This window comes from Phyllobates terribilis, unplaced genomic scaffold (assembly GCF_046119375.1).
Source record: "Phyllobates terribilis strain yellow unplaced genomic scaffold, ASM4611937v1 Scaffold_4__5_contigs__length_816908805, whole genome shotgun sequence".
NCBI classification, from domain to species: domain Eukaryota; kingdom Metazoa; phylum Chordata; class Amphibia; order Anura; family Dendrobatidae; genus Phyllobates; species Phyllobates terribilis.
This window is the reverse complement of record NW_027362764.1, coordinates 352017367-352043701: the sequence shown is the minus strand read 5'-3', so window position 1 is coordinate 352043701 and position 26335 is coordinate 352017367. Positions and strand designations below refer to the sequence as shown.

The window sequence follows — 26335 nt, the reverse complement described above, 5'->3', positions numbered from 1 at the left end:
CTCACAGTCCTCAGCCTGCTTAGGGATTAGGGGCACACAGGTAACAGTCCTTTAACAGTTCTACACTAGTCCGAACGGGGACCACACTCCACTCAGCAACAGTTTCTATACCCTTACGGGTAACTATGTACAGTTCCATTTACCGTTCACTGGTAATGGTGTCCTCCTGATGCTTCCTCCTTTGTACTCTTCAGACCCGTCCGGGCCCTCAGGGTAGTCCATGTCTGGGCGGTACCGCAGTTCCTCCTCTGTTAGACGGTGGACGTGGAGGGCATACAGTCCCTTTGCGCCCTTGTGTAGCAGGCCTTGCGGCCGGGCCTGGAGAAGGTCGCTGTTGATGACTCCCGGGGTCAGAGGGTGCGACTTTGGGCCTAGGCGTGGGCTGGTGGCGGCAGTGACCAGGGCTGGAGGGCTCGGCAGCAGGGCTTGTTGCGGGGTCTGGAGCAGGTCGGTGTTTGCAGCGCCCGGGATCGGCGGCTCCACCAGGGGGCCCGGGAGCAGGCTGACGCTGGCAGCATCCGGGACAGGGAGACTCCTCTTACCTGCTCCCGCGACCGCTCCTGCATCACGCGTCTTCTCCTGGCGCTGGTCGGGGCCCGCGACGGCTGGGGCACTGCCGATGCTGGGCAGCTTGGTCTGCTGCCGGTCCGCCATCTTGCTCTCCGTTCCTGGTGTCCTCCTCCCCCCTGGTGGACCGTGGCCTACCTTGAGTTGATCTTCCTCCGTAGGCCGCGGCTCCGCAGTCGATCGTCGGGGTTGAGGACCTTGCGTCGCGCTCCTGTGACGTCAGTGTCGCTCCCTCTCCCTTCCAGGACCTTACGCAGCGTCGGTGCGTGGGGTAGAGCTTCAGATCTCGCACGCTTTTGGCGTCCACGCCCCTCTTCTTCCCGCGCGGCGTCCCGAAGATGGCGTCCAATGGCGGGAAGCGGCTGCGGATGGCGGGAAACGATCCAAGATGGCGTCTGATGGCGGGAATCGGCTCCGGATGGCGGGAAACGACTCCGGACGGCGGGAAACTTCTGGAAATGGCGGGAGACTTCTTTTCAAGGTACATGTACAATCTTTTTCAGGCACGCAATACCCGTTGGTGGCGGGTTGGTTTGAATCCTGCCGACTACGCCAAAGTTGACGCGCCCCCTGGGCCTGTGCTGTGCAGGGGATACCCGGAGCCGGATCGCTGGTGGGATGCTGGGGGTTGTAATCTCCGTGTGGCGGCGACCCGGTCCGTGCCCAGGGCGGTCAAATCAGTGGCAGTTTATTGGTATTGTAATTGTCCGACTACGCCACCCATGGATTGCGGTCAGTGGGGACCGCCGCTGCGCTGCAGACCGCTGAGGCTGATGCTATATGCGCAGCCAAGAATGGGATGACTCCCCACGGGAGAAGTATTGCCTCAGGGCAGCTAGAGTGAATGATGGGAGTGTTAGTGTGAGCGTCCCAGTACTGATGGTGCTGGTGCGGCGATGAAACACAGAGACGTGTGGTTGCAGCTTCCAATGCTTTACTCACAGTTCTTTACTGGTCCTAGTCACCTCGGTACCGGCGGTGACTGCCCAAGCCGTGCTGCGTCCACCAGGCAAGGGGCTCGACCAACTCCCAGGCAATTCCAGAGCATGGCACAGGACTCCCTTCCTTTCCTTTCTCTGGCCGTCCCCACCAGTGACCCACCTTTGTCCAGCTTCCTCGGGCCTTCTGTTGGCGAAACCTCTCTCCGGTTTCCCTGACCCTATGTGGTATGCTTTCCTGGTGGATGTAGTGAGGGGTCGCACCAAGATGTGGTCACAACCTCGGGTTTTGGCTGAGGATTAGTCGCCTCCACCAATTTGGGTTCCGGTACCCTGCTCTGCCAACCCTTCACCCGTTATCTCGTGGGTTCTTAGGGTTCCTTCTTCACTCGTGTCTCTGGGCCTTTCTCTGTGTTCCTGTTCCTTGCTTCCTTTCTTACTGTCCTTTCTGTTCCTTCTCCTTTCTCTCTCTCTCTGGCTCCGGCCTCCTGACAAGGCCTGCCTGCGGAGCACAGCCCATGCAGGGGCTCTGCTTCCTGTCTTCCCCTCTGACTCTTAGCTTCTTCTCTGCACTGCACTGCACACAGTTCTAAGATGGTGCCCACCTTATATACCTCCTTCTGACACCCGAGCCCAGGTGACTAGCAACCAATGGGCTCCTACCTATGCCCAGAGACCCACCCCTATCTGCTCCTACACCACTAGGTGTACTTTCCCCTCCCCACTCCAGCCAGGGACAGATGCTGTCGTGCCTGCACTTCTGTCTAGTGGGAGCACCGTTGAGCTGTCCCTCGGACATGGGGTGTGTGTGGTGCATGCAGCCTACCGAGTCCTGGTCCACACTCCATCCTTACCCGGGAGTGGAATATCACACCTCTGGTTTGAGGTGCAATACCCCTGTAGCAGCCGAGCCCTCGAGGTGCTACATTCCCCCCTGGTAAATCACAGCACGTCCTCGGGCTGGAAAAGAGCAAAACAATTTAAAACATACAAATTTTAAAGTGCACTCACATATAAGATATTAACCAAAAACTCATCCCTTTATGGGAGGTACTCTTTTTCCTTTTAACGTTACTGGTATCATTTTCATGAAACATCTTGCTAATGCCACTGGAACTCTTTTATAAAACACTATGTAAAACTTTGGCATCACTATTTTAGCAGCATATTAAACTTTCCAATATTAGACATTTTCAAATAAAACATTTTCTTCAAAAACACATTCTGGAGCTCTGGCCGCTGTGCAACTTGCGACCAGGTGTTCTCTCTTCTTAAAGGTGCAACAGTCCAGTTAATCCGTCTTGAGGTAGACGTTGCAGTTTTTGTACAAAACCAGTAGGGGGTGCTTTAAGAAGAGCAACTATGTACAGGGTGGCCGCTCTCAGTCCTCGGCCAGTGGGGATAAGGGAGTGGCTGCTCACAGTTCTCAGCCTGCTTAGGGATTAGGGGCACACAGGTAACAGTCCTTTAACAGTTCTACACTAGTCCGAACGGGGACCACACTCCACTCAGCAACAGTTTCTATACCCTTACGGGTAACTATGTACAGTTCCATTTACCGTTCACTGGTAACGGTGTCCTCCTGATGCTTCCTCCTTTGTACTCTTCAGACCCGTCCGGGCCCTCAGGGTAGTCCATGTCTGGGCGGTACCGCAGTTCCTCCTCTGTTAGACGGTGGACGTGGAGGGCATACAGTCCCTTTGCGCCCTTGTGTAGCAGGCCTTGCGGCCGGGCCTGGAGAAGGTCACTGTTGATGACTCCCGGGGTCAGAGGGTGCGACTTTGGGCCTAGGCGCGGGCTGGTGGCGGCAGTGACCAGGGCTGGAGGGCTCGGCAGCAGGGCTTGTTGCGGGGTCTGGAGCAGGTCGGTGTTTGCAGCGCCCGGGATCGGCGGCTCCACCAGGGGGCCCGGGAGCAGGCTGACGCTGGCAGCATCCGGGACAGGGAGACTCCTCTTACCTGCTCCCGCGACCGCTCCTGCATCACGCGTCTTCTCCTGGCGCTGGTCGGGGCCCGCGACGGCTGGGGCACTGCCGATGCTGGGCAGCTTGGTCTGCTGCCGCTCCGCCATCTTGCTCTCCGTTCCTGGTGTCCTCCTCCCCCCTGGTGGACCGTGGCCTACCTTGCGTTGATCTTCCTCCGTAGGCCGCGGCTCCGCAGTCGATCGTCGGGGTTGAGGACCTTGCGTCGCGCTCCTGTGACGTCAGTGTCGCTCCCTCTCCCTTCCAGGACCTTACGCAGCATCGGTGCGTGGGGCAGAGCTTCAGATCTCGCACGCTTTTGGCGTCCACGCCCCTCTTCTTCCCGCGCGGCGTCCCGAAGATGGCGTCCAATGGCGGGAAGCGGCTGCGGATGGCGGGAAACGATCCAAGATGGCGTCTGATGGCGGGAATCGGCTCCGGATGGCGGGAAACGACTCCGGACGGCGGGAAACTTCTGGAAATGGCGGGAGACTTCTTTTCAAGGTACATGTACAATCTTCTTCAGGCACGCAATACCCGTTGGTGGCGGGTTGGTTTGAATCCTGCCGACTACGCCAAAGTTGACGCGCCCCCTGGGCCTGTGCTGTGCAGGGGATACCCGGAGCCGGATCGCCGGTGGGATGCTGGAGGTTGTAGTCTCCGTGTGGCAGCGACCCGGTCCGTGCCCAGGGCGGTCAAATCAGTGGCAGTTTATTGGTATTGTAATTGTCCGACTACGCCACCCGTGGATTGCGGTCAGTGGGGACCGCCGCTGCGCTGCAGACCGCTGAGGCTGATGCTATATGCGCAGCCAAGAATGGGATGACTCCCCACGGGAGAAGTATTGCCTCAGGGCAGCTAGAGTGAATGATGGGAGTGATGGTGTGAGCGTCCCAGTACTGATGGTGCTGGTGCGGCGATGAAACACAGAGACGTGTGGTTGCAGTTTCCAATGCTTTACTCACAGTTCTTTACTGGTCCTAGTCACCTCGGTACCGGCGGTGACTGCCCAAGCCGTGCTGCGTCCACCAGGCAAGGGGCTCGACCAACTCCCAGGCAATTCCAGAGCATGGCACAGGACTCCCTTCCTTTCCTTTCTCTGGCCGTCCCCACCAGTGACCCACCTTTGTCCAGCTTCCTCGGGCCTTCTGTTGGCGAAACCTCTCTCCGGTTTCCCTGACCCTATGTGGTATGCTTTCCTGGTGGATGTAGTGAGGGGTCGCACCAAGATGTGGTCACAACCTCGGGTTTTGGCTGAGGATTAGTCGCCTCCACCAATTTGGGTTCCGGTACCCTGCTCTGCCAACCCTTCACCCGTTATCTCGTGGGTTCTTAGGGTTCCTTCTTCACTCGTGTCTCTGGGCCTTTCTCTGTGTTCCTGTTCCTTGCTTCCTTTCTTACTGTCCTTTCTGTTCCTTCTCCTTTCTCTCTCTCTCTGGCTCCGGCCTCCTGACAAGGCCTGCCTGCGGAGCACAGCCCATGCAGGGGCTCTGCTTCCTGTCTTCCCCTCTGACTCTTAGCTTCTTCTCTGCACTGCACTGCACACAGTTCTAAGATGGTGCCCACCTTATATACCTCCTTCTGACACCCGAGCCCAGGTGACTAGCAACCAATGGGCTCCTACCTATGCCCAGAGACCCACCCCTATCTGCTCCTACACCACTAGGTGTACTTTCCCCTCCCCACTCCAGCCAGGGACAGATGCTGTCGTGCCTGCACTTCTGTCTAGTGGGAGCACCGTTGAGCTGTCCCTCGGACATGGGGTGTGTGTGGTGCATGCAGCCTATCGAGTCCTGGTCCACACTCCATCCTTACCCGGGAGTGGAATATCACACCTCTGGTTTGAGGTGCAATACCCCTGTAGCAGCCGAGCCCTCGGGGTGCTACATATATACAAATTGGCATTGACAATTTGATATAACGTTCATAAACATTGATAACAAATAGTGATGAGCGAGCATGTTCGCTACTATTCGGTGCTCGCCCGAGCATCTCACTGCTCAAGATGCTCGGCGCTCGCCGAGTATTTCCAGGGTTACTCGGCGGGAGGTCGGGTCTCCTCCCTGCATGTTTGGCTCTTTTTACAGAGCTAATGAATATGCAGGGATTGCCTGCCACTCACTGTAATGCCGTAGCCATGTTGGTTGTGGCATTACAGTGACTGGCTGGCCACACAGTGTCACCTGGTCTATATCAGACCTGGCGCCGCCATGCTCATTACTCCGGAATCAGACAGTGTAGGGAAAGGTGTTGCTGAGCTAGGGAGAGATTTGCTTGTTTCTAGTTAGTGTAGGTGTACCAAACTATATTAGAGACACATATCCATCTCAACAAACAGTCCTTCTGAGGGCTAATCCATCTGCAGAGATATCAGGCAGGCAGTGTATATAGGCAAGCAGGCAGGGTATATAGCAGACTGCAGTGCACATAGCACAAGAGGCTCCATTCCAGTTTTGTCTGCTGCTGCTGTTAGATATTTCTAAAAATAGGCCCAGGTATCAGGGGCCAGGGATAATTTTTTTTTGGATCTTAATCCTCATTATTTGCTTAAAATTAATCCCCCAATTAATAGGGGATCGCAGAACACCACTGTTGAACACAGAGCAGTGTGAAAAGTTTATTGGTTGGATAACAGATAATGCTTCCAGTCACTTAGCCACCACCACCACCTTGTCTTCCACACTGTCAAGTCTCAGTAGCTGTGAGTCTGGACCGCTTATTCCTCACCCTGAACCTCCTTCCTCCCACCATGCCGAGTGCCCAGAGACAACTGATACCACACCTGGACACTCCGAAGAGCTGTTCACTGTTCAATTTATAGATTTGGGCCTCTCGCCCGGTCCACATGGAGCGGGGCAAGAGGAGATCGCATGCAGCGATGCCCAAATATTTGAGCAGCCACTGTCACACGAAGGAGACGGTGGGAAAGTGTCACAAGAGGTGGACGATAATGAGACACAATTGCCAGAAAGTCAGGAGGAGGACCAGAGAGTGGAAGTGGAAGACGGGGTGGTGCATGATATAGTAACTGACTCATCCTGGCAGAAGGACATGCAGACCGAGGAGAGCAGCACACAGGGGGAGGGAGGCAGAGCACCCCAACAGGCAGGAAGAAGCAGAGTGGTGGCCGCAGAAAGAAGGCAGGCAACCATTCCTCGTAACACCAACATGAAGGAAGTTGCCAGTACAACTATTAGATCTTCCCGAGTCTGGTTGTTTTTTAAAGACTCTGCCGATAACCCCAAAATGGACATTTGCACAACGTGCCAGGCCAGCATCAGCAGGGGTGGCAAAATGACCAGCCTAACCACCACCAGCATGATCAGGCACATGGCATCAAAGCACCCGACTTTGTGGGCCGAATCCTAGGGTCCAGGAACAGTGTCTGCGGGTGGCTCCACTGCTTATTCCGCTGTTGTGCATGCAAGCGAATCCCCTGTCCATGGTGCATGCAAAGATGCCTCCTGACCTGCACCTGTCATTGCACACTCTCAAGTAGCAGCATGAGGAAGCACGTCCTTGTCCCAGCGCAGCATTCACTTTTCCATACCCCAGTCCTTGGAACGCAAGCGCAAATACGCAGCCAACGCCCCACAGGCCACACTACTAAACTCCCACATTTCGCAACTGCTTGCTCTAGAAATGTTGCCTTTTAGGCTCCTGGAGACGGAAGCATTCCGCAACCTGATGGCGGAGGCCATTCCTTGGAACTCGGTCCCCAGCCGCCACTATTTCTCCAGGTGTGCCGTCCCCGAATTACACAAGCATGTGTCCCAAAATATTAGCTGTGTCCTCAACAACGCAGTTACCGAGAAAGTCCACCTAATCACACACACGTGGACAAGTGATTGTGGGCAGGGACGGTACATCTCGCTGACGGCACACTTGGTTAACATAGTGGAAGACAGGACCCAGTCGGACCTTGAGACGGAACACGTCCTCCCGACGCCAAGGATCGCAGGCCCTAAGTCATTCAGGGTACCCCCACAGTCTACAGCTCCTGCACCTCATCCTCCACAGCCTCCTCCTTCTCTTCAGCCTCCATCACCGAAATGACCACATCAGTCACAAGCTGGAAGCACTGTAGCACTGCCTTGGCCAAGCGGCAACAGGCTGTGTTGAAGCTAATATGCTTAGGTGACAAATTGCACAATGCTGAAGAGATGTGGACAGCTCTGAATGAGCAGGTAGATATGTGGCTCACACCGCTGAACCTACAGCCAGGCATGGTCGTGTGCGACAATGGACGGAACCTGGTGGCGGCTTTGAGGTGAGGCGAGCTCACACACGTACCATGCCTGGGCCATGTGCTTAACCTCGTGGTTCAGCGATTTCTCAAATCCTACCCGGAGCTGCCAGATCTGCTTGTCAAAGTACGCTGCCTGTGTGCCCATTTTAGAAAGTCAGCCACAGCTTCCGCCGCCCTTGTCGTGCTTCACCAGCGTTTGCAGCTTCCGGCTCACAGACTGGTGTGTGATGTCCCCACGCATTAGAACTCTGGACTGCAGATGTTGGGAAGGATTTGTGAGCAGAAGAGGGCAGTTGTTGAGTACCAGCATCAGCAAGGCCATCGGTATTCAGTTCAGACTCCACACATAAGACCTCAGGAGTGGACATGGATGTCAGACATCTGTATCATCCTCCAAAACTTTGAGGACTCCACCACGATGGTGAGCGGCGATAATGACGCCATAATTAGCATCATCATCCCGCTTCTCTGTCTTCTGAAACACTCTCTGCTCACAATCAAAGAGGATGCATTGCAGGTGGAGCACGATGAGATGGAGCAAGGAACCATACAGGGTGATTACACACAGCACAGCCTCATCTCATCCCAACGTGGATTGGGTGACAATGAGGAAGAGGAGGAGGAGGAGGAAGAACAGGAGCTAGTTTCAGGCGCTATAGACGGTACTACCTGCACAACTGTCATACCCTCTGTTCAGCGTGGATGGCCTGAGGACAGAGAGGAGGAGGAGGAGAGCATGGTTACTCGTCCTCTTGGTGAGGACACGAAAGTCTTGCCTGTTAGCAGCCTGGCATGCATGGCTGAGTTTATGTTATGCTGCCTTTCAGATGACCCTCGCATTCTCAAAATTTTGTGTGACAGTCATTACTGGTTGGTAACACTTCTAGACCCACACTACAAGGAGAACTTGATATCTTTCATTCCTGAGGCGGACAGGTCTACAAATATGGGGCAGTACCAGAAGGCCCTTGTTGCGGAACTATTAAAAAAATTCCCATCTGAAAACGCTGGCGGCAGAGGTCATAGTTCGTTGGACAACCAAGGACTACAGGCGAGAGAGACACAACTCCAATCCATCAGAGGCAGGGAAACACTGTCAAAGTTCTGGGAGAGTTTTCTCAGCCCCTCCCATCGCACAAGCCCTGAGGCACGGAGTACTCTCACAAGAGTGCAAAGTTTGGGAAGATGCTGAGGGAGTACCTTGCCGACCGTGCCAAAAACATCCTCTGTGATTCCTCTGTGCCTTAGAATTATTGGGTATCCAAGGTGGATATGTGGAATGAACTGTCTCTCTACGCCTTGGCGGTCCTGGCCTTCCCAGCCGCCAGCGTTTTATCAGAGCGGGTTTTTAGTGCCGCTGGTGGATTTATAACTGATAAGCGCATCCACCTGTCAACTGAAAATGCTGACAGGCTGACTCTTATAAAAATGAACAAGGGCTGGATTGGGTCAGAATACTCAACACCACCGAATGACAGCAGCGTAACATAAACTCAAATACAGTGTCTTTTTTTGGGAGGTGTATTCTCATGCACCTTTTCACACCCACACATGGTTATACGCTTCCTGATTTTGGCTATTTGCTCTTATCCTCCTCCTTCTCCTCATCCTCATTCTCCACCATCATATCACTAGGGTGACCGTGGTCCATGATGCAAAACCCACATAATCACATAATTTTTTTACAGGGTGTTTATGATGCCCGTGAAATTTTTTTTTATACAGTATATTCATGTATAATCCCCAGGGGTAAATGTTTGTCAGCTCATACACTTAGTGCATGGGCATTACAAGTATAGGAGACCTGTTCCTTTCTAATGGGAACATTTTTTTATGAGGCCCTCTAAGTCTCTTCCAAGGGGCAATGGAGTGCCTCCCAATTTTTAGCAGCCCTTGCATTCACTGCATAGGCCAACACTATGGGAGACCTTCTCCTTTCTAATGGGAATTTGTCATTACTGTGGCCCTGCTCTATGTGTCTTTAAATTCTTAGTGGGATTTTTCCAAAATTTGGTCAGCCGTTGTACTCACTGCATACCCTATAACTGTATAGCAGACTCTCTCCTTTCTAATGAGAATTTGTCATTACTGTGGCCCTGCTCTATGTGTCTTTAAATTCTTTGTGAGGTTTTTCCTAAATTTGGTCAGCCGTTGGACTCACTGCAAACCCTCTAACTGTATAGCAGACTCTCTCCTTTCTAATGGGAACATGTCGTAGTTGTTACTGTGGCCCTGCTCTATGTGTCTTTAAATTCTTATTGGGGTTTTTCTCAAATTTTGTCAGCCTTTCCAATAACAGCATGGGCATTACCACTATAGGAAACCCGTTCCTTTATAATGGGAACATTTTTTTTACTGAGACCCTCCTCTATGTCCCTTCAAAGGGGTATTGAGCTGCGTCCTAATTTTTGTCAGCCCTTGCAGTCACTGCATACTCAATAACAGTATAGGAGACCCACTCGTTAATAATGGGAACAACAAAGCATAGCCGGCTGATGGCTCTCTAACAATAGCGAGGGCCAACTGCTGGCCTTTTAAGAATATTAAGGGCCGCCTGGTGGCCCTATAAAAATAAGCTTTGTGACTTTCAGAGTCCCTCCATCATAAATGAAACAGGATTTGTTTGTTGATTTGTCACACACAACACTGCCAGATAAGAAGATTGTAAAATGTTAAAATGACATTTCCCGGTGAATACATTTGTCTTAAAATATAACGTAAAAAAAAAAAAAAACAGCAGGGATCTTTCTTTAGTATAAAAAACAGAGTCGCCAATGTAACCTCAATGTAATCACATTGTTCAGCTACTGCACCTCCTCCTCCATCTCTGAAATGACCACATCAGTCACAATCTGAAAGCACTGCAGCACTGCCTTGGCCAAGCGGCAACAGGCTGTGCTGAAGATAACTTGCTTAATGCTTAATTGACTAACCACTTAGCACTGCAGAGTTGTTGAAAGCTGTAGCACAGCAGCCTGATCTGTGGCTCTCACCGCTGAACATACAGCCAGGCATGGTCATGTGTGACAATGGGCAGAACCTGGTGATGGAGAAATGACAGCCGGAGGAGATACGATTTCCCTCTATGCCAGTCCTTTCACCGAGCTAAAGAATAAAGCTGTGGTGAAATACAACTCCCACTGAGAAGCTGTTTCAGATTAAAAAGCATTGGGCCCACCAGAGGATTTGATTCTGAGGGTTCACCTTTCTCCCCCGCTCAAGAGCCCCATCAGATGCAAAGTTAGTGCTATCATGAACTCTCCTGATGTAGAAGCCAGGGCACACCAGAGGATTCTCTGGTGGGACCATCCAACTCTGCCGAGAAGCAGTCCTGGCTAAGAAAAGTGTGTGGGAAGGTTCCCGGACACTCTATGGCTGCTTTTTCAGTGAGGTGGAAACACACGCAAACATGAGGAGAACATACAAAATTCTTGCAGATGTTGTCCTTGCTGGGATTTGAACCCAGGATCCCAGCGCTGCAAGGCTTCAGTGCTAACCACTGATCCAATGTGCTGCCGTTCACCCTCTGATATCTAACAGGCCGGAGAAACTTGCACCTACTGCCACTCTATCTTTAGCTCATTTGTGAGAAACTAGTGTATTTGGGCAGCCACTAAGTCTATCAAATAAAATTCCTGAGAAGGAAATTGGGGATGGCTTTTCTACTGGTACTGGGGGCAGTGCTAATACCATGGCATGGTACCATAGTTTACTGGAAATATTCCAGGCTAGTAGGAGGCAAGCAGATTCCCACAGAAAAGTACCAGCAGTAATGTTCAGGGACCCGCGCTTGTAGAAAGCGGAGACAATACCGGAAGAAATAGTGGCGGCTGGGGACCAAGTATGGACATGAGGCATGAGGTTGTGAAAAGCTTCTGCCTCCAAGAGCCGAAAAGGCCACATTTCAAGTGAAAGCAGCTTTAGAGGACTTTCTGGGAGGAATGACAGCTGAAGTAGATATGGTTTCCCAAGTCCTTTCACCAAGCTAAAGAATATGGCTGTGGTGAAATACAACTCAGCAAAAAAAGCTGTGGACTGGCTCCGTACCGTCCCTGGCCACATTCACTTGACTGTTTGTGGTTAGGCGGTCCTTCCCAGTAAGTGCTGTGGGACCGTGCTTGTGGAAGGCAGAGACAATACCGGGAGAAATAGTGGCGGCTGGGAACAGAATATGGACACCTGGTCGCTGCCACCATAAGATTGTGGACGGCTTCTGCTTCCATGAGCCTAAAAGGCCACATTTCAAGTGCAAGCAGCTGTCAAAAATGTGTCAGTATAGTATTGCAGCCTGTGGGTGGGTGGGTGGCTGGCTGTATATTTGCGCTTGCATTCCAAGGAATGGGGTAGGGACAATTGAACGCTGCACTGGGACAAGGACGTAGACGGTGATTGTTGCAAGTCTGCAATGACAGGTGCATGTCGGGAGGCATCTTTGCATGCGCCAAGGATCACTTATGATGGGCACACTTTTAGGCAGTGACCTGGGAGTCAGAGATTCTTCCAGGGGTCTTACCCATGCTGTTCCCATGTCTTTTCAGCACTGTAAGCATGTGTCTGATGATGTGTCACACACTACATGGCCAGATAAGGTTGTAAAATGTTAAAATGACATTTCCCAGTGAATGCATTTGTCTTGCTTGAAAGCAATGCAAAAGAGCAAAAACGCATCAAATACGCTATGTGAACAATGCCTAAGGAGTGGAGGAGTATTTTTTGCTTTGGTTATTTATTTCCCAGGAAAATCCATTTTGGATTCATTTTTGCATGTTTTATTGTGAGTCCGTAAAAGTGGCATAATACCTCTGACAACATTGTTGACAGCAGTGACCTGGGAGTCAGAAATGCTTCCAGGGGTCTTCCCCATGCTGTTCCTATGTCATTTGAGCACTGTTCCCATCGATTTGGGACATTTTTAGGCCGTCTGCAGACCGCCGGGTGGAGCCGCCTGAAAAATGCTTGAGTTTCCCATAGGTTTACATTGGGCTCGTTGCTCGAGTCGAGCACCCGAGTATTCCAATTTGCTCAAACAGAGCAATGAGTACCCGAGCATTTTAGTGCTCGCTCATCACTAATAACAAACTATTCTTAAGACCTTTTTCTTGTAGGACACCTGTAAGAAATAAACAATTAACACAATTAAAACAATCAGCATCTCTTCAGCTAGAGCTTTTAGTACGTCTTCAACCAGCTCTATCTATGCTTTCACAGTTCTTTTTTTCTAAAAAGTCTTTTAGGTAAAATGAAAGCATGAAAACAAGTCTTACCAGTAGGCAACATCTTCCAAACTGCCTCCTGGTGGTGAATACCACTCAAGTGTGTTTACCTGGTCCTCAGGCAGAGATAGCTGTTTCCAGTCGACAGTCCTTAGCACTAATCTCATACGTCAGCATCACGGGCCTCCTCACTTCTCGAGTCGACATCCTCCTGGTGGGTTGTTCCTCAGAGACCACAGGTTCTTCAGTCTCAGGATTTACTTCTCATTTCCCGTGCTTCCTCAGATGCTTTTGGAGCTGCCTCTGTAAGTTCCTGTACTTATCCTGAGTCGGTTGTTTCCATACGATCTGGTAATTCGGCTCCTCCTGAGTGTCGATCGGTCTCTTCAGTGGCCGGTGTTCGATCATCAGATCAGAATAGGATTCATGGTCACTATCCACCTCCGGAGCTTCAGTCTGTGGTGGTCCCTTAGTCGATCTCGGATGATGTCAATCTACTTCTGGGAAGTCTTGTTGTGGTGGGAGATAATCAGGGCAGTAGTAAATTCCGATGGACTATTTTCTTGCCTCCCGTTTCCAATCGCTGGGCTGTCATCAGCTTTTCTCCTTACGACCACATACACCTTGTCTTCCCAGTACGAACGAAGTCATCCTGGACTACCTTTCTCACGTACGTTCTTGGCTAGCCCCTGGCTTCCCGGTGCCAATTCCTTACTCTTGCTCTGTCCTTGCGTAACCACTTTGGACGCTATGTTGTATTCCTCCGCCATCCATTTCTTCCATTTCCGAACATACTCCGAATACATTCTGTAAGTCTCTGACACCGGAGTATCGAAAATGATGTCAATTGGCAGTCTTGGCGATCGTCCATACAATAGGAAAAAGGGTGAGTAACCCGTTGCATCGCTCTTTGTATAGTTATAGACATGTACAACTTTTGACAGAGAACTCTTCCAGTCTTTCTTCTCATCAGCTGTCAAAAGCGTGCAACATCGACAATAATGTCTGGTTAAAACATTCCACTTGTCCATTACCCTCTGGGTGATAGGGCGTTGCGTGGGATCTCTAAATTCTACAGTACTTTCCTAGTTTGACAAAGAGCTGGTTCTCAAATTCTCTTCCTAGGTCATGGTGTAACCTCGTAGGGAACCCAAGCCTCAAAGCAAAATCATTGAAGATCTTCTCTGCCGCTGTTTGACCTGATTTATTGGTGGTGGCATATGCTTGAGCAAATCGAGTGAAATGGTCTATCACCATCAATATGTATTCGTAACCACCCTTGCACGTCTCGAGATGTAGAAAGTCTATTGAGACCATCTCAAACGGATACGTAGTTTGGATGTTACCCATAGGTGTCCGGGTTGATGTGTTGGGACGTTTATCTTTCAGACACCCACACTCCCTGGTCACGTACCTCTCAATATCTCTCTGCATGTACGACCAGAAGAAACGTTCACGGATCAAGTTGGTTGTCCTTTCCACTCCCAGGTGTCCCATGTTTTCATGGAGTTCTTTGAAGACCAACCTACGGAATACTCTGGGTAGTACCAACTGCTGGTTTTGTCCTCCTTTACCATACAGCATACCGTCTTCACTGAGGTAGAGCTTTGTTCATTCTGTAATTAAAACAGATACTGCTGGTGACTCATTGTCTCTCTCTCGTTTACTTGGAAACCGATTTTGGTCCACAAAAAGTAGTATTCTACCAATTATCTGATCTTCCCATTGTGCTCTACGGATTTTTCCTTTTGGTAGCTGTTGAATAGACTGGGGTGGTCTTGTTCTTTCGCTTTTATGGTGGTTTCCACAGTCAACGGACACCACAATGGTGTGTCTTCCTCCTGATAAGCATGTACTGCTTGGGTAGTGCTCTCAATTGCTTCAAGACTGTCTTCCTCTGAGCCTTCTTGCATGAACTCCTCAGGCTCTAGTGGCATTCTTGACAATCCATCAGCATCCACACTGCATTTTCCTGGCCTGTACTTGATGCTGAAATTGAAATCAGCTAGTTCAGCTACCCATCTCTGACCCATTGCATTCAGTTTGGCTGTAGTAAGGACATAGGTCAAAGGGTTGTTGTCAGTGTATGCCTCAAACTCTTTGCTGCAGTAGAGATAATCTCTAAATCGTTCACAGATAGCCCATTTCAGTACCAGGAACTCCAACTTTCCGGAATGTAGATGGTAATTCTTCTCAGCATCTGTCAATGTTCTAGAACCGTAACCGATGACTCTCAATTTTCCATCTTGATGCTGATACAGGGCAGCTCCCAGTCCAACTTGAGAAGCATCACAATGAAGAACAAATGGTAAATTGAAATCAGGATATCCTAAGATGGGTGGTTTTGCCAGATAGTCTAATAGTTCTTCCAATACCTCCTGGTGGTCTGCTGTCCAGAGAATGAGCTGTTGGGACGAAACGGCGTTGTTTCTTTTAAGCCCGTTTCTACCCGCGTTCTTCTTTTTCTCCATGGGTGTTGTCATCTATGTCATCCCCCCAAGAGGATGGATGTATAGTGGGGCTGAAATCCTGGAGAAGTTCCGAATGTAAGTACGATAGTAGGAGAGGAATCCTAATATCTGCCTCAACTCCCCGATGGGAGCCGCTTGTCTTTTAAGGCCAGTGCCGGAGTGATTTCTTCTGGGTCCATGGTTTCTCCTTCTCCAGACACAATTTTCCCTAGAAATCGTACTTGCCTTTTGAACAGTTCACACTTCTTTGGAGTCATTTTAACTCCATGTTGTTGATACCATTGTAATTCGGTCCTCACATGTTCAACATGCTCCCAGAAGGTTTTGCTGTGTAGCACATTATCAACCAAGTATGGCAGGCGGATGTCATTCCTCAATCCTTCTGAACATGTCTCCATGCTCCTCTGGAATTCTTCTGGAGCTGAACTGAGCCCAAACGGTATGCGGATCCACTCATATAATCCCCACGGTGTGATGAATGCTGTCAAGGGTCTACTGGACTCTTCGACAAACCCTTGGTGGTATGCCTTACCCTGATCGAGGACAGAGAACCAGGTACTTCCTGATATGCTATCCAGCATATCTTGGATCTTTGGTATTGGGTGCCGATTAGGTACTGACTTTCGGTTTAGTTCCAGGTAATCACAGCAGAGTCTCAACGTACCGTCTTTCTTCCTAACACAAACAATCAGAGAGGAATAAGACGACTTAGACTTTGGACCCAACCTCTGTTAAATAGGTCTTGTAAATACTCTTTCACTTCACAGTGTAATGGTTTTGGCACAGAATGTAACTTCTGGTTACTGGGGTCGTGTCTTTCAAATTGATTTTCAACTGCAACGATGGGATACAGCCTATATCAGAGTCATCTTTGGAGAATGCATGACACTTTTCTCTCACCATCTCTTTTGCTACCGCTCGATCTTCAGCACACAAGTGTTCCAGGGATACTGGGGGATCCCAGGACCCTGAGGTGGGTCATACAATTTCCTCCCCTGGGCAACTCCTGTTCCTTGGTGGGGAGACTGAATTCACGGTAGACCCCTGGGCGGGTCTCACACTGGCTGGATATACCGTTTTAATGGTTTTAATGTGACCTAACACAGTCTTTGGATCCAGTCTAATTTCGTGTTTCGTAGTATTCATCACCGGTACTGTCACTCGAACAAACCCACCAGTAGGAATCGTAAGCACAGTCTCACCTTGAACAAGGCCTTCCGGAAGTTCTGAGGAGTCTTTTAGCATGACCAGTCTTTTCTGGAGTTTTCTTCCAGGTTGTACCTGGACTCCACACCTCACCCTCACCATTTGGTTTGCAGGGATGATGGCTGTGCACCAGCCTACCTTGACTTCTTTTAGGTCCAGTGTATTCTGTGCTTTCTTTACACTATGAATCACATTTTCCACCACAGCGTTAGGTATGGCAAGTGATGTGGCAATTGCATCCACCACCAGCGTCCCTGATTTGTGTTTCGTGATGACCTCTCTGATTACATTATAACCCAGGATAGGATCCTCTGCCACGTTCTGATCACTGGTCACGAGAAAAGGTACCAAAAGCTCAATGGTGTTGCTGTTCTTCGTGGCCCTCAGTTGGAAAGTCACTTCCACCCAGCCTATGAAAGGGATTTTGGTCTGGTTGACAGCTTTGCCGTGGAGCTCCACTGGTACTAAGAGTTCTTTTATTGACCGAAGGCAGGTATGTGGCAGGTAGCGCCTTCTCCATTCTTCATTTAAAAGGCTCGTTGAGCTCCTTTGTCCCACAGTGATTTTATCAGGAGTCCATCTAGCTGGCACTGTATAAAGCACCTTTCACCGATTACGCTGATTAGGCTATCTTTACTGACCGAGGAATCCTCCTCCCAGGAGTACATCGTTTGACCTCCGCACTGGGCATTAAGTAACTGATGCCCCTGTCTCTCTTGCAGCTGTTGTAGACAGGAACACACTTGGGGATAGTACTGACCCAGCCATTTTACCTCATGTTCCGTTCTGGGGCTTGGTGAGATTTAGATTTGCTTCTGGGGCCTCCTCTGTGTCGTGGTTACCAGTCGCCTCGCACTGGTAACCTCGAGTCTTTTAACCCAAACAACCATGGTCATTAGCATTCCTTGGCATAATGTCCTTCCTCACCACATCTTAGACAGTGGACACATACCGTTCTCTGATTTGATGAACGGCAAGCTTCACAAGCTGGGTATCTTCTGTTTTGGAACCCACTCCTGGGTTGAGGGATACAAGTTCTGGCCTGGAACGAATCAACTTTTTCACCTCAATCAACTCGGCTCGCAGTCCTCCTATTACTTCCTCCCAGTCAGCGCTGGCGGTTCTCTCTTTTGTTGGTGATTTAAGGTTTCCTCTTGGAGGTGGCACTGGAGGGTCTCCATGATGATCTTTGGACTGGCCACTGGGGGTCTCCAAATTCAGCTGACTCATTTTGATGATTTTAGGAGCAGAGCCTTTCTTTAACTTTTCTTCACTCTCTGACTCCAAACTGGCTGCCTCATTCATTTTTTCAATTGGGACTTCGTCCAGAATTCCAGGATCTTCTAGGTACTGTTTCAGCTCTAACTTGATGTCTTTGTTGATTAACCCAGTTCCCAATGATCTCAAGAACTTCTTCTGGACTAGTCCAGCAACAAACTTCTCTTCCGCTTCTACATCTCTGGATGCAAACAACAGTCTATCCTTCAGTTCAATTGCTCTGAACAAGAAACTTTGGGGTGATTCATTATTTTTCTGTGAGAGGTTAATGAGTCAGTAGAACAATTCTGAAGTACTCTCTTCTTTATAGTGTCCTTTAAAAATCATCTTCAACTGTTGCAAGGTCAGTTGACTCTTCATTTCTAGCATACTACGAAGGTTCAGTCCTGGGCTGATCGCTTTCACCACCCCCTCAACGATCTCATGTGGCTGGTAGCCTTTCTGTAACTTGGCATCGATCTGGTGCAACAAGTTCATATAAGACAGTCTCTCTTTCTGTTCACACTCTCCAATCTGTGATTTGTGGTGTTAGAGAGGACTGTCTCCCTGATTTATCTAACCCGAGCAGGTTAAGGGTCCCATCTGAGTCTGTCACCCGTTCAGAGGTTGTCATCGATTCCTGTAGGGCTGTTGTTAGGGCTTTGAATTGTTCTTTCAATTCCTGTAGTTCAGTTTGTGGACAGAGATTCCCGCTTTTGGTAATTGGTGCCTCCCCTCCATCCTTCAATTTCAACCTGGTTAGAAACTGTGTTAGTTCCAGGAGCAATGTCCCCATGACGTGTTAAGCTTCTTTCTCCCCCAGCTCATCCATTTTTGCATTAATGGCAGCTAACAGTTGCCTGTGGTTGTGTGCTTTATAAATCTGTTCTTCTGACATCTTTATTTGTTCTGCTACTGTTCTCAATTCTTCACAGATTAACTGAAGAAGCAGCTCACTAATTCTGTCCATTTGTATTTCCACATCAATTGCTGCTAGTGAGTTTTCTTTAGGGCTGGTCCCCTTTTACTGATGTAGCAGAGTTGAGTTGAGGTGCTGTGCTGCTGTGTTTTTCCAGATACTTTTCCTCTTCTCCCTCTACACGCTAATTCTCACTCAGGACTCCCCATATGGGCCACCAATATTACACGCACGCCGCTAGGTTCGATAGGGGCGAGACAGATTACATGAATTCTTTGAAATCCTGGGGGAACCGTTACTCAGGGCGACCATAGACCATGTGCTGCAGCTTCTTTCAGGCACACAGGGGTATTGACCCTCAGGCACAGATACGTAGGTTGCTTCACTTGCTGACCAGACACACTTGACAAGAGTCCTCATAAACGGTAGATTAGTAGCATTTAATAAGAAGCCGCACAGCCAGTGCAAGTTAAGTCTTATGAGCAAGAGCCTCCAGTGACAAACAGTACACTTTCCTTAGCAGCACAGCAGTTTACAGTCTTCCAAGTAGTACAGGACAGCACATTTTTAATGCAAAAGCACATTAATGGACACAGCATTCTTTACATCATAGTGAGATGGAACGGGGGGGGGAGGGTTTGCTGAGGGAGATGATCCCTGTGACACCATTTCTTACAGTCCTTTTCTTTCTGCTTGACAATACTCTGCACTGCTGTTTAAGGAACTCTACCTGACCTTTGCTTAGCTTCACTGCTGACTTGAATCCTTTTTACTTGCAGCGGCGCTTCTGTCAGATGAAGAACACACACACCACCTTTCTCTTTGGCTCCAGCCAGACAGTAAACAACTTCCCCACAATCCCCCTGGGGCTTGCTAAAACACTTCCCTTCTCCTGTGACTGTGTTAACCCCTCTAGTTGCTGGATGCTTCTGGAGCACAACACTTCCTGCCTCATGTGCTTGTGTTACTTCTATTAGTTGCTGAATGCTTTTAAACCAACAGCACTACTTCTGCATGTCACATATGTTACAGTATAGATTGATATAAAAGGGAGTCTGTCACCAGGTTTTTGCTACCCCATCTGCGAGCAGCATAATGTAGGGGCAGAGTCCCTAACTCAGGCCACACTACTGATTGATAGCTTTCTGCCCATGTACAGTGTATACAGAAAGCTGCTAATCAGTGGCGGTGGGGTTATAGAGAATGAATATGCTTCAATACCCGCCAGCAGCTTTACTAGCCTTCCAGTGATAATCTCCTGCTGTTAAAACAGTGATTTTATCAAAACTACAGCAAGCAGCCCGGTAAATGACACATCACTAGAATCAGGGTCTCTGACCCTATATTATGCTGCTCTCAGATGGGGTGACAAAAAGTGGTGACAAATTAGCTTTAAACATCCCATCCATGTGTAGCAGGAAAAATACTATAGATTTTCAAATTTGTAACTTATGTCTCATCTGATAATGTCTGTAAAGCGCTGTGGAATTAATGAAGCTACTGTATATAGGTGAATAAAATGAAAAAAATCTGTCTATTTTATTCCTGTTACTTACATAGTGCTGACATATTCCACAGTGCTGTGGGCATATTACAATGTACATTGATCCATTTCCACTGTGGGGCTCACATTCTAATTTCAGACACACTAGGGTCAATTTCATAAAAAGTGAGTTAATCCCTTTGTGAGGAGCTGCCCACTTACTAAAGACTATGATACTTTTCCAGCACAAACCACCATTTTTGTCAATATTATTACTGTGTTTTATTAGTGATTTACTTGTTATGTTTTATATAGTTCTGCTTGCTTGTCAGTATGTGCAATAGATTTCCTTGTAAAATGTCCAGCATTCCACTAATCTCATCTGTATCTCAGGAGTCTCTAACCATTGTTCCAACAGTGAATAATCTCATTTTGGGAGTGTTTATTGTAGACACAGGGGAGCCATCACCACAAGGGGTCTTACATGCAGTCTCAGATGAAGGCTCCTGGAATATTCTTCATTGTTTCAGCTATCAGTAAATGCTTAAGGGGGAGTGATATTTCCAGAGATACACTTTCTTTTTACTTTCTATTGCTCATTCAAATGGCCATGATTTTTCATGTATGCAAAAAAACAGTCTGAGTGTTGTTAGTGCTTTGGATCTGAATTTCATCAATATTTGGTCAGTATGCGTTTACCATCAGTGTGTCATAAGTGATTTATAAATAATTAAATTACAAAGGCTCTCTTATTCATTACATTGTTAATCACAGACAGAACACAAATTGCACATTGATGCCATCTGTGTGCTGTTCATAATTAGTGTTGAGCTACCCCCATAGTGTTCGGGTTCGGTTCGGTGGGTCGAACACCGGGATGTTCGTGGAACTGTTCATCGAACACCTTAGTACACCGTCGAACACAGTTAAAACAAATGGCAGGCAAACAAAAACACATAGAAACACATAGAAAACACATAGAAAACACCTTCAAAGGTGTCCAAAAGCTGACAAACTGCTCAGAAGACACTCTTCTGCCGGCCGGCAATTCAGCAGCGGCATACACCGGTACCCGACAATTTAGAACAGAAAGAATAGAGCATCACACATACATTAGATAGAAACATGTCAGTCACATATATAATAAGTACAGTGATAGTGTTGATTACTGTACTTGTCATTTAGTGTTAAAATAAAGGATTTATTAAAAAAAAAATTTGCGTGGGGTTCCCCGTAATTTTAGTCTCTAGCGGAGGTTAAACAGACGGCTGGGGCAGATGTCTGAAGCCTAGAAAGGGGATAATACCCACGGAGCTTCCCAGGCTACTAATATCAGCCCCCAGCTGAATACCTAGCCTTTACTAGCTATTAAAATGGGGAACCCCAAAAAAAAATGACGTGGGGTCCCCCCTATTTTAATAGCTAGCAAAGGCTAGGCAGACAGCTGGGGGCTGATATTAATAGCCCAGGAAGGGTGCCATGAATATTGGCCCCCTCCCAGGCTAGAAACACCAGCCATCAGCCGCCCCAGAAATGGCGCATCCATAGCATGTGCCAATTCTGGCACTTAGCCTCGCTCTTCCCACTGCCCTGTAGCGGTGGCAGTGGGGTAATAGGGCTGGGGTTGATGTCAGCTTATAATGCCAGCTGACATCAAGCGCAGGTTAGCAATGGAGAGGCGTCTATAAGACACCCCCATTACTAACCTCATAGTGAAAGTTAAAAAAACACATACACCCAGAATAAAGTCCTTTAATTGAAATAAACACACAATTCTTTAATGTTCTAAATTAAACTCTACTTACCATCACGCCCATTCCAGCTGAAGCCAATGATCTCCTGCAATAGAAATAAAATAATAAACCAACTTCATCCTTACCTTTCCATGGTTCCCAGGACGGCTCCAGCTCTGCTACATTCACATGACAGGCTGGATCGCAGCCGAAAGCTGCCATGCAGCTTGCCATGCCGCAGACACTGAGAAGCTCCTCAGTGAAGCTCCTCAGTGTCTCGCTGTGACGGCATCCAGATGAGCCGAATTCATGAACTCAGCTCACCTCATGCACATCACTGACAGCGTGGGAGAATTCTCCTGCGCTCAGCGCTTGAGCAGGAGAATTCTCCCACGCTGGGACGGCATTGAGATGACAGGCTGGATCGCAGCTGAGCGCTGCCATCCAGCATGCCATCCTTCATAGACACTGTCATCAGAATGCCATCCCAGCATGGGAGAATTCTCCTGCTCAAGCGCTGAGCGCAGGAGAATTCTCCAATGCTGGGATGGCATTGAGATGACAGGCTGGATCGCAGCTGAGCACTCCCATCCAGCATGCCATCCTTCATAGACACTGCAGAGCACAGGCATGCTTGCGCTCTGCAGTGTCTCTGAAGGATGACAAGCTGGATGGCAGCGCTCAGCTGCGATCAAGCCTGTCATGTCAATGCCATCCCAGCGTGGGAGAATTCTCTTGCGCTCACCGCATGCGCAGGAGAATTCTCCCATGCTGTCAGTGATGTGCATGAGGTGAGCTGAGTTCATTGGACATGAACTCGGCTCATCTGGATGCCATCACAGCCAGACACTGAGGAGCTTCACTGAGAAGCTTCTCAGTGTCTGCGGCATGGCAAGCTGGATGGCAGCGGTCTGCTGCGGTCCAGCCTGTCATCTCGATGTAGCAGAGCTGAAGCTGTCCTGGGAACCAAGGAAAGGAAAGGATGAGGTTGGTTTATTATTTTACTTTTATTGCAGAAGACATTGGCTTCAGCTGGAATGGGCGTGACGGTAAGTAGAGTTTAATTTAGAACAGTAAAGAATTGTGTGTTAATTTCAATTAAAGGACTTTATTCTGGGTGTTTGTGTTTTTTTTAACTTTCACTATGAGGTTAGTAATGTGGGTGTCTTATAGACGCCTCTCCATTACTAACCTGGGCTTGATGTCAGCTGGCATTATAAGCTGACATCAACCCCAACCCTATTACCCCACTGCTACAGGGCAGTGGGAAGAGCGAGGCTAAGTGCCAGAATTGGCGCATTTCTTGGGCGGCTGACGGCTGGTGTTTCTAGCCTGGGAGGGGGCCAATATTCATGGCACCCTTCCTGGGCTATTAATATCAGCCCCCAGCTGTCTGCCTAGCCTTTGCTAGCTATTAAAATAGGGGGGACCCCACGTCATTTTTTTGGGGGGTCCCCCATTTTAATAGCTAGTAAAGGCTAGGTATTCAACTGGGGGCTGATATTAGTAGCCTGGGAAGCTCTGTGGGTATTACCCCCTTCCCAGGCTTCAAACATCTGCCCCAGCCGTCTGCTTAACCTCCGCTAGAGACTAAAATTACGGGGAACCCCACGCCAATTTTTTTTTTAATAAATCCTTTATTTTAACACTAAATGCAAGTACAGTAATCCACACTATCACTGTACTTATTATATATGTGACTGACATGTTTCTATCTATCTAATCTATGTGTGATGCTCTATTCTTTCTGTTCTAAATTGTCGAGTACAGATGCTGAATTGCTGGCCGGCTTTTTTAAAGAGACAGGTGCATGAAAACACTATTATTTTTTTTTAATAAATCCTTTAACACTAAATGACAAGTACATTAACCAACACTGTCACTGTACTTCTTATATATGTGACTGACATGTTTCTATCTATCTAATCTATGTGTGATGCTATATTCTTTCTGTTCTAAATTGTCGGGTACCGGTGTATGCCGCTGCTGAATTGCCGGCTTTTCATGTTTCACTGTGAGCACTGTTCCCATCGATTTGGGCAACCACTGTAATGCCACAACCACCATGGCTGTGGCATTACAGTGGGTTGCAGACAATCCCTGCATGATTAGTGCTCTAAATAGCGCCAGACATGCAGGACACGCTTTTGGTGCACGAACAGTTATCGAACATAACCTCGAACAGCTGAATTTTTTGCAAATCGTTCACGTTCGTCGAACGACTCGAACACCGCCCAAAACAGCTCGAATTTGAGATTGGCGAACAGTTCTAGTCGAACACCGCTCATCTCTATTCATAATTTTCACAGACCCATAGACTTGTAATTGTAATTTTGATCCATGACTCCAATAAAAAAAATGGACATGTCTCTGTGATTTTTTTTTGCAGACTAATGGACATGTGACTAGCACCATTAAAACGCAGCCATGATTTTTGCTACCTCATCTGAGAGCAGCATAATGTAGAGACAGAAACTCTGATTCCAATAATGTATCACTTAGTGATTACTGGGTGTAACAGCTGTGACACAATCAGAGTTCTTAGATGTAGCATGAAGCAGAGCTGAAAAGCTAACCCCATCCACACCAGGCTCTCTGTGTACATTGTCTATAGACAGTAAGCTGCTTATCAGATGAGGAAGCATAGTCTGTTCAGTGATAATGTCCTGGCAAAACCTTCATTGTGAGTAAACAACACACAGCCTAATAAATGACACATCCCTGAATGTAGTGTTTTAGCCCCTACCTCATGCAGTCCTCAGAACACATAGCAAAAACTGCTGATAGATTCCTTTTATTGGATATGTGTTTTGTCTGAGAAATAGACAGAAAGAACACTTACATGAAAAACAGACTTTTGAATGAGGACTAATGGAAAGTTGCACGTCTTTTACGACATGAAAAGCCAATGAAGTGATGGGATGTTCTTCAGCTGCATATTTTGAGTATGCATGGAAACTGGAGGGCCCAGACAAGCTAGACAAACACTGGAAAAACATGCCAACTCCAGACAGAAGTTGTCCCTGTTTGGATATTTATCCAAGACCATAGTGCTGTGTACCAAGCAGTATGATTCATTAAATATTATTTTTGCAAATAACAGAGCCTGAAGTTTAAAGTTGTAAACATCTTCACCTACAGAAATAAACAAAACTAAAATTCTTACATTTTGAGATAATGCTAACAAAGAGAGTGTTTGTAGCATAATAACTGTACTTACATCTGGAGTGAATAAGTACACAATTCCGCTTACAGAACCCTTCAGTGTTAGGCCTCTTATTAGGAAAATAGTGAGTACCACATATGGGAGTGTTGACGTCACATAAACAGCCTGAAAAGCAAGATAAATCAGCTCATAAAAGGGCAATTTTTATTTTGTTTATATTGAATTTTCACTAGCAATAATTTTTGCATTTTTATTTTCTCAAATTACCTTCACATTTATTTTTACTCTACAATAAAACCTCATGGTAGCTGTACATAGCTTGCTATTGTATGCATCAATTCTTTATGTCAAAAAACACAAAATACAGATCTTTATGTGAAAAACACGTCTAAAACTTGCACGTAACAAACTAATGTCTAAATGAGCCCTAAAGAGTTTTAGGGATGTCTATAAAATTTTCCATCTTTGTTGCTGTGGCTCTAAACAGATAGGGTAAGTTCACACCACATTTTTTTCTGCCATTTTGAGCGGATCCATTCTGAAACTTGCCAGAAAATGCTTGCAAATGTTTGAATCTCCTATTCATTTCTGTGTTAATATGTTCTGATAAGCTGTAATCTGGTATGTTTCTTTACTAGCATAAAGTAATTCATAAATAAAATAGTATTATATTTTTTATGATACCTTGCCTGTTGTTTCAATCCCTCTGATGGTGCACACATAGAGTACACCCCATGCGCATGCCAAACTAAGCACTAGCCACCACTGAAGTGTGCCTGAGTCTTCAATCTTTGTCGAGACGTTCAGTGTTTCTCTGTACCAAAAATAATCCACAGGAGAGCTTCTCGCACACTCTGTTACCAAACCTAAAATTGTAAGATCATCAAATGTTCAATAGTAGAATGCATTTAGAATTCATAACACTATGGCATGCAAATGTGTGGTCTGTAACCCACACATACATTTATGCCACAACATTCTTCAACACTTAGAGCTCAAATCCTTTAATAATACATCCTTTTTTGGAAGGATTTGTTATTGCACCATTTTGTGGTTGCAAACCCAGTCAGGTTCAAAAAGAGACAACACCTTAAGATAATATTGATTACATAGTCAACAAATGTAAAGTAATTTATGGTTGAGTGCAAGGCATAAGCTATGAAATTAAGTTTA

At 47.8% G+C, this 26335-nt stretch overlaps 1 protein-coding gene across 2 annotated transcripts in view; it reads right to left on the bottom strand.

The window, feature by feature from the left end:
- SLC6A19 (solute carrier family 6 member 19) overlaps window positions 1–26335 on the bottom strand; it is a 291943-nt gene that overhangs the window by 93800 nt on the left and 171808 nt on the right. For both annotated transcript variants that reach the window (XM_073678408.1, XM_073678407.1), the window contains exons 4-5: window positions 25847–26028; window positions 25217–25327 (exon numbers count right to left, since the gene is read on the bottom strand). In XM_073678408.1, the coding sequence (XP_073534509.1) occupies window positions 25217–25327; window positions 25847–26028 (293 nt within the window). The remainder of the gene's footprint in view (window positions 1–25216; window positions 25328–25846; window positions 26029–26335) is intronic.